This window comes from Lepidochelys kempii, chromosome 1, assembly GCF_965140265.1.
Source record: "Lepidochelys kempii isolate rLepKem1 chromosome 1, rLepKem1.hap2, whole genome shotgun sequence".
In the NCBI taxonomy this organism is placed as follows: Eukaryota; Metazoa; Chordata; order Testudines; family Cheloniidae; genus Lepidochelys; species Lepidochelys kempii.
The window spans coordinates 242,630,359-242,641,354 of NC_133256.1; the positions used below are offsets into that span (position 1 = coordinate 242,630,359).

The window sequence follows — 10,996 nt, forward strand, 5'->3', positions numbered from 1 at the left end:
TGCAGCCTTTAGACTAGGATCTTTAGAGAGGCCCAGGGCACCTTAAATCAGTGGGAGATGAGTGCTTACGTCCTTTAAGGTGCTTTGAAAAAAATTCCCTGCTTGTTGTTAATCCATAGTGTTTGGGAGAAGGGGACACAGAGGGGAGAAGATTTGGAGGAGGAGCCCAAGTGAATAAAACCTTTGAGAGGGCTTAGGAAGTTACATATACTTGAGACAAATGTTTAATATTTATTTGGAAACAGTCATGTCTCTGGTACAGCTCTTGGGGGTTTATGAACACAGCAACATGGCATTGTGCTTAATGAACTCAGGTATTTTGGTGCTGCCTGGGACAATCACACTGAGTTACTAACTTGGTAAATGCTAAAAGAAGTAAGCTGCACTAACCTTTATTGTACACTAAACTTACAGGTAATACATTGCAAATAAAAATAAAGGGATTTACTATATTCTCTTGAGACGGACAAGTTGTGCACAAACCTGATCTGATCTGTACAGGAGGGTAACAGATCAGGAAGTTATAGACAGAGGGGTAGGATGGTTTTTCACTGGACTAAGACTCTAAAAGTCTGGACTCAGTCCCCAGCTCCATCATGGGGATTGTCTACACAACAAAGAAAAACCTGCACAAGCCAGCTGACTCGGGCTCGCTGGTCTTGGATGCAGGGCTATTTCGCTGCTGAGTAGACATCTGGGCTCGGGCTGGAGGACCCTATAGGAAGGGAGGGTCCCAGAACTTGGGCTCAAGCCCAAGGCCAGAAGTCTACACAGCAATGAAATAGCCCTGCAGCCCAAACCACACGAGCATGAGTTGACTGGCTCGGGCCAGCTGTGGAGTTTTCTTTCCTGTGTAGACATCCCGGGTGACTTCAGGGGAAGTGCTTAACCTATCCATAGGCAGTATTAGGGTTCCTTTCTCCCGCTCTACAGTATGCCTGTTTTATAGATGCATACATGTGAACAACATGCGGTGTATTCAACAAATCTCCCATAAGCAGGTTGTGCAAACAATGTCTTTTCCTCTTCCTAACATTATCTGTCTCTCAATACTACAGAGAAATGATTCAGAACTATGGAGATTGTGTCTCTCTCTTGGGAGATAAGTTTGATAAAGATTTGTCAGAATTTCAATAAAGAGAAAAGAAAAAACATCAAGGATGTTTTCACAAATCCCCCCCCCCCCGCCCAGTCTTTTAGGCAATCTCCAGAAATAAGTTAGAATTATTTCTGAGCTTCCAAAAAAAAAAAAAAAAAAAAGTTCTAGCCCAGATACTGAACAGGCGAGGAAAAAAGGAGAAACCACAGTGGGTTCAGCTGCTGATTGTTTCCTACTGTCCTCAGTTCTCATATCTACAGCGATCATTGTTCCTAACAACTCCCGACCCCCACCCCTGACTCAGTGCTGAAGGATTTCAGAACCATTGAATAAGGGGTTCAAACCCCTCTCCCGGGTTTGAACAATTGACATTTCACCACCAGTTACTTTCGGCACGGAAGAATGTTTTAAAGTGCGGCAGAGAAGTACAGCAGACTACACCAGTTAACTATATAGGTGCTTTCCCTTGCAGTGCAGCATTCATCTCCCTCCTATTTTGTGTGGATTTAGTGCTGCTGAAAGGTACCAGGTTTCCAATCCTGGAGAGTGAAATCCCCCAATTAATCACAGATTAGGCACAGCATGAGCAGTGGTAGCATGAGCTGTCTGCAGCTTTTTCCACCAGTGCACCTCAGTCGCTGAGCTAAAAGAATCACAATTTTGGTTTCCTTCCTCAGTTAGGGACAGTGAGATCCAGTGGACGGGGCAGTGGTCTGGGACTCAGGTGCCCTGCGTTCTATTCTGGTTCTTGTGCTAGTCTATTGAGTGTCCTTGTGAAAAAGTCACTTCACCTTTCTGTACCGCCAGTTCCCATCAGTAAATGGAAATGATGATTTTTCCCTCCTTTGAAAAGCTCTGTGGATGCAGAGCACTATATAAAGGGCTTGGTATTATCATCATCTAAGATTAGTGAAGTCATTCAATCTTAGGGAATGTCCACACTTACCGTGGATCGATGCTGTGGCGATCAATCTACCAGGGGTCAATTTAGCAGGTCTAGTGAAGACCTACTAAATCGACCACAGATCACTCTCCTGTCAACTCTGGTACTCCACTGGAATGAAAGCATAAGGTAACTCGACAGGAGAGTTTCTCCCATCGACCCAGCACTGTGTAGACACCGCAATAAGTCGACCTAAGCTATGTTGACTCCAGCTACATGAATAACGTTGCTGGAGTTGCGTAGCTTAGGTCCACTTAACCCCATAGCATAGACCCGCTCTCAGTTGCAAGCCAAGAAGAGGGCTAAACTGTGGTGGTTCTAGTGATAAAGTGGACTCCGACCACCAAATCCACATTGCAGTGGTATGGGGATATTTCACTCAGTAAAAGCTCCTTCTTTGGACAAAGTAGGTTCACTCAAAGCACAAGACTCAGCTAGCATAGTCAGATTCCTAGCCATTATGAGCTCTACTATTATTTAACCCATGTAGAGAATGTTGAAGGTTTTAAATTGTGATCTGTGAACCACCAGTAATCAGGGAATCCTTCTTGGTGGTCCTTGAAGTGAAATATTCTGAGAACCATGGAGTGGGCAGCTAGGGTTTTGGGAGGAGTGAAGAACAGTGCTTAATTTGTAATGAAAGAGGCGCTGGGGCTCAAGCAATTTTTTAAAATTTCATAAAAAGGTTCAGCAAGCCCAGAGGTGCCGGGGCTATGAACTGCCAAGCCTACAGCTGCCAGGGCTCACCCCTTGCAAGCCCCAGCACAAATTAAGCCATGGAGAAGAGCCATTAAGATCTATTGCTCTCGAAGCAGCTTGCAGAATGAAACAGTTGGAAAAACCCAATGGATTAGACGCTATTGCTCCACAAAGAGAGCATGAGTGTAGCACAGCACGGCCCTACTTCAGATATTCTAATACCATTTTCTTCTCCAGCTGGGAAGCAGCACACACGCACACATATATAATGGAGCTTTCCTTCCTAATAGACAGGGGCTTTAATGAAGTAACTTAAAGGCTAAAGATAAAAACAGCATTCTCTAACTTACTGCTCAAGGGTGAATACGCAGTGAGCCGCAGTTACAACCACATCCTCTTGTATTAAACTGCCACCACAGAAGTGGAAACGACCCAACTTGAGAGATACCTTTACAAAAAAGAAAGTCACACACATTTAAGGTGAAGCTAGTTATACTGCCCTCTAAAAGAGCATCCAAAATAGCACAAAGATTGAGGAAGTTCTCCAGATCACGACAGATGGTGGTGCTAAAAAAAAGGAGGTTTTTGAACCCTCTCATTTCTAGAGAAGAATTCCCAAATGACTTGTGACCAGAGAAATGTCGTCTAAATTGTGGATTCACAATTCGCTTGATAGCGATCCTTAATTTCAAGGATTGGGAAGAGCTGAAGCAGCAGAGTGTGGATAGAAACTTGGAATTCCCTGAAATGCAGAAGTGCCTAGAGGGAGTTCCTACTTACCATTATGTATCACCAGAAATTGTTTCATGGGGAGAAGATAGGACCATAGTAACAGGAAGCAGTAATGTTACATCCACTGACAGTGTCAAAAATTGCTAATTTACTTCCAAATGAAAGTCTGGAAGCAGTGACCCAATCCTTTTATTACATGAACTTAAGTCGGCAGCGTGAGAGAACATTTCTGTGAAGTGAGACTTCCCTGACTTTGCCAACAAAAGAACCAATTAGGCAAGAATTCCTCAACCACAAATACAGCTAATCCAGCATTTTGCGCTACTATGAAGAAGCAACAGGTGAACTTTAGGACTCTTACAGCCAACAGAAGGCCAGTACGCAATACTGTTATTAAAATGTGGGCAGTTTCCTTCTATGGAAGAGACAATTTTTGTATGTTAGAAGTATAAAAGAGTTTGGAACTTATTCCCTGAAGGTCAGACATAACCCCAGAGTTATCAGTTATTGGGGAAAAAATCCCTCAAACTAATCCACCCCATAGATTACATTCAAATCCTTTGTGAAAAGGTATGTGCTTTTGGGGACCAGTTCAGGCACAAAAATACCACGTACATTAAACATTCAGGACTAGATCTTTAGCTGATATAAACCAGCATAGCACCACTGAATTCAGTAAATTTACTCCACCTAAAATTCTGGTCCCCAAAACTATAAACAACTTGTACCTTAGTAACTTCAGGGATTAAGGGAGAAGAGGGATTTTAAATTAAGATACAGGTTGGGAAAGGGCATTTGGCTCCTTATTGAATGCAGGCATCCTCAGTTACTGTCTATGCCTTGAGAAAAAAAAATCACCTCTCCCTCAAGAAGTTACTATCTTTGTGTCACAGACCTGCCAAGGTTGCCCCCCAGCCACTGAATTTCTTCCTCCAACAATTCTAGAAAAGAATCCAGACAGCAGGAAACTTTTCTGGTTCTCCAGGTCAACAGGACGAACTCCACATTTCAATCCTACACCAGACAGAAAGGAAAATGTTATGCACTGAAACAACATTGATACATACGAGTGTACCGCCTCGGGAGTCTCAACAGGACAAAGCTGATTTTGTAATCAACCTCTAACAGTACCTTTAGTGGCCAATACTGGGAATTGCATGTTTAAGTACTGGATTATAAAGCCTTAAACCAGTGGTTTGCATCCCTGCGGGCACATCAACTCATCTAGATATTTGCCTAGTTTTACTACAGGCTACATAAAAAGCACTAGCAAAGTTAGTACAAACCAAAATTTCATACAGTGACTTGTTTATACTGCTCTATGTACTATACACTGAAAAATAAGTACAATATTTATACTCCAATTGATTTTATAATTATATGGCAAGAATAAGTAAACAATTTTTCAGTAATAGTGTGCTATGACATTTGTATATTTTTGCGTGTGATTTTGTAAGCAAGTAGTTTTTAGGTGAGGTGAAATTTGGGGGTACTCAAGACAAATCAGGGGGGTACAGTAGTCTGGAAAGGTTGAGAGTCACTGCCTTCAACAGTAGAACCTCAGAGTTATGAACTGACCACTCAACCATATACCTCATTTGGAACCGGAAGTATGCAATCAGGCAGCAGCAGAGACCAAAAAAGCAAATACAATAGAGTACTGTGTTAAATGTAAACTACTTTTAAAAAAAAAAAAAAAAAAAAAGAAAGCAACATTCTTCTTCTGCATAGTAAAGTTTCAAAGCTGTATTAAGTCAATGTTCAGTTGTAAACTTTTGAAAGAACAACCATAATATTTTGTTCAGAGTTACAAACATTTCAGAGTTGCGAACCTCCATTCCCAAGGTGTACATAATTCTGAGGTTCTACTGTACTAAGTTTGACTTCCAAAATGAAGCGAACTCAGGTGGAGACTATATAGAGTGCACCAGACTGGTATGTCTAGAGAATAGATCAGAATGTGTGAGAGACTGAAGTCAATTTGTCTTAAGTGTGATGGTGCTTAATAGTTAGTTCAGCTTCCATCAAATGTATCAAAGCTATTCATTCACTCAGCAGTTGAAGAATAAAGGTGATAAAATTATTACTGATCAAATGTTATTGGCACTTGTAAAGTTACCTAACAAGTGCCATGGGATATAGTGCTGGTCTGTTTAATCTATTTTTTCAGTACTCAAGAGGGCTCTGCAATATTAAATATCTGTGTATTGCAACAAGGGGCTTTTTAAACTTGAAAGTAGTAAATAAAGGGACCAGCTAGAGTCAGTTATGAAAGATCATCTCTCTGGCTGAATTGAACAGGCTCAGCATGCAATCTTTTGCTTCAGGTTGACAAGCAATCCAAAGAGACATACATTCCCTGAATCCATTTGAGAAGCAATTGTATCTTTGAAACTTAAGGGACAAATAGAGGGAAAATGATTGTGGCCAGCTGAGAACAACTGTGTCTGGTATGATTTTAGATACTGGAATAAGCCATGGAGTTCAGAATAAATCTGTTGCAATCTCATTTATGTTTTCTGGGGAAAATTTTTTTTTTCACCCAGCAGAAAACAACGTACTTGTTTCACAGACCTGGCAGAAGACATGCTGGGGCCTGAAGAAACCCCTCTTCATCTTATCCATTGCAGAAAGTTATTAATCACAGTTAACAGTATATGCATGAATGATTGTAAAGATCTGAGACACAAAGAAAAGAGCTACTGGATGGTAACGCCTCATACCAGGGTCTCGTTTCCCCAGGCTAGATGATTCAGAGACAGATGGATCTTCAGCATTCTGGCTCGTCCCCTGATGGGACAACAGCAATTCTTCTGCATCACTCAGCTGGTCTGTTCCTGCACCTGAGTGGGCTGTAAGCACTACATCATTAGTTCAAGGCCAACACACTTCCCATAGGAACACCTGACAGGTAGAATTTCCCCACCATCATCACAAATGAAACACACGTAAAGTGAAACCTAAAAAGTACTGGACAGTTGTTCAGTTCTAACCTAGACAGAATGCCAGGTTGCCACAGCTTTGTGCTTATACATACATAAAAGGCTGGATTTTGATCTCATTTACACTGGCATAAGCCTGAAGTAACTCCTTGGAAGTCGTTCCCAATCAATACTGGTCCATCAGAGATCAGAATCTAGTTACTAAAAGTCATTGGCTCTTTCCCAAGCAGATGCTATGGAACAGGGTTCTATACTCCTTTAGCCCTAACACTGCCCTGCAATGTGGATGAATGTTACCTACTGGAGACCCCATATTTATCTTGGTTCCACACAAACCTGAAGGGGTTTGCTCATTCTTTAATTTGGCTAATCACCATTGGCATCAGAAACAAAGGATCACACCCTTGAGGTTTTAAAAAGCTTTGTAGGAGTTCAAACCAAATTAAAGCCCCACATTTCCTCATCTAGGACTTTCATGGTGAGCCATATAGAGAACTTGTCCTGTGGAATTGAGACTAGGATGGTAAATAGTTGGGAAATCAGCATCTCTACAGAAGAAGCTTCCATTCCCACAGAACTCTTACTTCAATGTTTTCCACAGAGAAACAAGCTAGAGTCCCCACCCAGAGCATAGCAAATATGTTCTCCTTGCTTTTAAACTGAATTTTGTTACCACTGAGTCTCCAGAAAAATGTTTTCTGCTCCCTTCCACCACTAGTCTAAAGGCCCTGAAGGACTCCAGAAAGAGGAAGCAGCATTCAAAGTCTTCTGATTGGGGTAAATACCTCTTATTTATAACTAGGTTCATGCTTGGTGGGTTGGATGTTTAGACAAGGGACTCCTGGATGCATATGCCTAAGGGCACTGTTGTCTTAGCAAGATGTCAGGACTGTTGTAAGCAGTGGAAAATATACAGGCTTTCATGGGAGATGACCACTGATTTAGGTGGGGAGAGAGGCAATGCTAACAAGGGAGGAACAGCAAGCACCATAATGGAGTGGAAGAAATAGCAGAGAACTAGCTATGCTAGATAGTCTCACAGCTCATTATAGCATCATTTCCAGCCAGGCTTGGCAGAATTTGCTTTATTTTTTTTAAATGATTTCGACAGAAAATGTTTATTTTTAATTTGTATCCATTTAAATTTCAGCTTCCCAAAATTATCAGGGGAGTCAGATAATTATTAGAGGACAGTAGACATCAAGATTCAAAAACTAAAGCCTTATAACCATTAAAAACCACAAACTGGCATCATCCCATGTCAAAAATATACACAGTAAATACCAAATCAAACTCAGTTCCCAAAGAGCATTTTTCTTATTTTGCCTATCTGTTAATTTAAGTTATTGATGGAAATATTTCTCATCATTTGTGTGTGTACAGTGAAAGTGACATCCACTGATCCTCCAAATTTATTTATAGTGATAGTCAGGTGAAAAACATTTGTAAGTTGCTTTGAGAGCCACAGGATTCCCCTGCACAATGTTACCTTCCTGACATCTTCTGCTCTGGAGAATTTACTGTGCTTCCAAGATGCACCATTTTACCCCTCTCCCCCATAATATATTCATTAGTATTTTAACTAATAAAGGAGGACACAGAGGAAGGCTTTATGCACACAAAGAATATCAGCTGGGGAACATTGCTCTGAGACACAGCTTGTTCAGAACTTTCTTAGGTCACCACTTTAAGTGAGTTTAGTGGACTCAGCCTATTTGTCATCATTTGTACACATCTGCAAAGCCACATTACAGTTTAGCTTGACTGGGAATGTCTCCTGAAGAAAGAAGAAAAAGAACAGGTGCTGTAGCAGATAAGCAGTACAGGGAAGGGGTAACAGCTGCTCCTACTCAAGTTACAGCAGTTTATATAATTGATCATACAGAATTTCTCTAGTTCAGTGGTTCTCTAACTGTGGGTCAGGACCCCAAAGTGGGTCACAGCCCATTTTAATGGAGTCTCCTGGGCTGGCTTAGAGTTGCTGGGGCTCAGGCTAAAGTTGAAACCCAAGCCCCACCACGCAGGGCCAAAGCCTAAGGGCTTCAAGTCACAGACCCATTGCCTGGGGCTGAAGCCCTTGGGGCTTTGGCCCTGCCACCCAGGACAGCAGGGCTCAGGGAAGCTCAGGCTTTGGTCCCCCCCCCCAGGCTCATGTAGTAATTTTTTGTTGTCAGAAGAGGGTTGCAGTGCAATGAAGTTTGGGAATCCCTGCTCTAGTTAACCATTGCATGGGGCGATCAGGGACTGACACGGTTGAGGTGCCAAGAAGATACACACACTATACAGCCCATTCCTATTAAACTTTACTACATTTCATCATAGATATCAGCCACCAAGAGACAAAAATATAAGGGGAACATTTATGAAGCAAGCCAACCACAGATGATTTTGAAGTGGTGTTGGCTTCATGGTCTGACATTGGTAGCATAAACTTTGAGCTTTGACCAAGTTTCTCACTTGGTTTGGAGCTTGGCTCACACGTTGTAAAGTCACATGGCACAAGCCTGTGTTGAGACATAAGTTGGTCTATACAGAGGGGCCTGGGGTTCTTGCCTCTTCTCTAGATTAGAGGGTTACTTTCTCAAAGTCCTTCAACTCCATTATGGCCTTATGAAAATGCTCAATGAGAATTCCAGCACAGCCTCCCAGACAAAGCTCTGCCTAGCCCAACACCAAGGCTTCTTACAGTCTCTGCTTTCATACCCTTGAGCTGGAACAAGGAGAGACTCACTTACCACATTGAGTGAAGAGAAAGACAAACAGGAGGAATTGCACAGATGCGCCCATGGCCACATGAAAGTACACTAAGCCAAGTTACCACCCCCAGCCAGCAAAAACCAAAGAGGGGTGGAGTGTTCAAAGACAAAAGTCTAACACAACAAATCTTTCCCCTCTGCACTACTTTGCTTTTCACTACCCCCCTATAAAAAGGCTAAACCTTCCCACAGCTGCAGCTCCAAGGCCAGGATTCCTTAATAAATGGGGGGTGAATCAGCCTCAGCAGGTGGAGTCACAGGGCTGCAAATCAGCCACCTGTAGAGAGGGTCCCAATCAATTTCTATCTAGACCCCACCCTCCTCTTTCAGGCCTGCCCCCTTTTCCTCCCTTTCTTCCTCTCCATTAGGCCTCATGGGGAACCCTATTGAATAGGTGACCCCATCAGCAGCAGCAGAATACTCTTGCAGGATCTATGCCCCTCTACAGAGATTGCACTGTAAGCAATAGTGACTGCTTTCTGCATCGGTTCCCCTCTTTCTCCCTGTCATTATCACCCCCAGGCTCTAGCCTTCCTATTTTGAAATATGCCCATTCTTTACCTTTTCATGCTAAGTAGCTGACTGAGAAATAATTTAGCTCCCTAATCCCCTGTTATGACGCTAGTCACCATTCGCGGGAGTGGGGCAGCGATGCAGAGTGGGAGCGTGGCACTTTCTAACAAGGTTGCCTCCTTTACTTATAGCTACCTAGGAGGTCAGAAGGCATCATGGTGGCTTTAGCTCACCCTTCTGGGAGAACAGGAAATGGTCTTTTTGAAAACTAACCTTTTTACACAACTTACCTGTTCATGACACAATCATTAAGGGTTGTATAAAGGTGGGCATAACTATCCACCTTTTACAGGGGAAACAGGCATGTAGAGCAGGGACTGGTCTTGTTATGTGTTTGTGTAGCATCCAGCTTGCCGCGCCTTGTTCCTCTGGGCGCTACTGCTGTAGAAACATCATCACCCCCAGATCCTCAAAGGTATTGAGGCTCCTAACTCCCATGGCAGAGTCTGGGAAGCTGTCATCAGAGTCTCATCTTCACCTCAGCTGGTCTTCGCTGTACCCATCTTCCACTGGTTTCAACTGGACTGAAGGGGGAGGAAGATGCCAATCAGGCTTGCCAGGTAGCCTTGCAACGCTGCCCATCTCTAGGCATTCACCTCCTCCCACGGGAGTCTTGAGAAGCAGAAGAAGCAAGCAAAGAAAAGAGTAGCAAACCCTTTCCACCTCTCACCTCCTCTCCACCTCATGAAGCAGAGTAACGCTCTGGGCCTAATCTGCATCAAGTGTAAGTCTAAACAACTCGATTTAAATCATAGAGTCAAAAAGCTTAAAGCCAGACAGGACCACGAGCTCATCTGCTCTGACCTCCTATCTAGCACAGGCCAACAATACCACCCAGCACCAATGCAAAACCCAGCACCTGAAATGAGACCAAAGTATTACAGCCCTACAGGAGATGAGACTATGATGTGCCACAGGCAGAGAATAGGAGGGACCGAGGTGCATCAGTGCCCAAGGCCCCCGCAATGGCAGGGAAATGATTAAGTGAGATGTACCCAGATAATCCTGGCAAGTGACTCGCACCCACATGCTGCAGAAGGAGGTGAAAATACTCCACGGTCCCTGCAATCTGACCTGGGGGAAAATTCCTTCCCAACCCCATCTATGACTTTCATTCAGACCCTGAGCATGTGAGCAAGAATTAGGGTGACCAGATGCCCCGTTTTTAAAGGGACAGTCCCGTATTTAAGCCCTCCTGCAGATGTCCAGACTTTTTATTAAAAGCAGACAAATAGTCCTGTATTTTCTGTCT

The 10,996-nt window shown here is 43.1% G+C and overlaps 1 protein-coding gene across 1 annotated transcript in view; it reads right to left on the reverse strand.

The window, feature by feature from the left end:
* Positions 1–9,202, reverse strand: part of OVCH1 (ovochymase 1) — a 53,765-nt gene extending 44,563 nt beyond the window's left edge. Inside the window, exons 1-4 of the mRNA XM_073321015.1 lie at positions 9,151–9,202; positions 6,197–6,325; positions 4,369–4,487; positions 3,092–3,189 (exon numbers count right to left, since the gene is read on the reverse strand). Of these exons, the coding sequence (XP_073177116.1) occupies positions 3,092–3,189; positions 4,369–4,487; positions 6,197–6,325; positions 9,151–9,202 (398 nt within the window). The remainder of the gene's footprint in view (positions 1–3,091; positions 3,190–4,368; positions 4,488–6,196; positions 6,326–9,150) is intronic.
* Between the last annotated feature and the right edge of the window lie 1,794 nt (positions 9,203–10,996).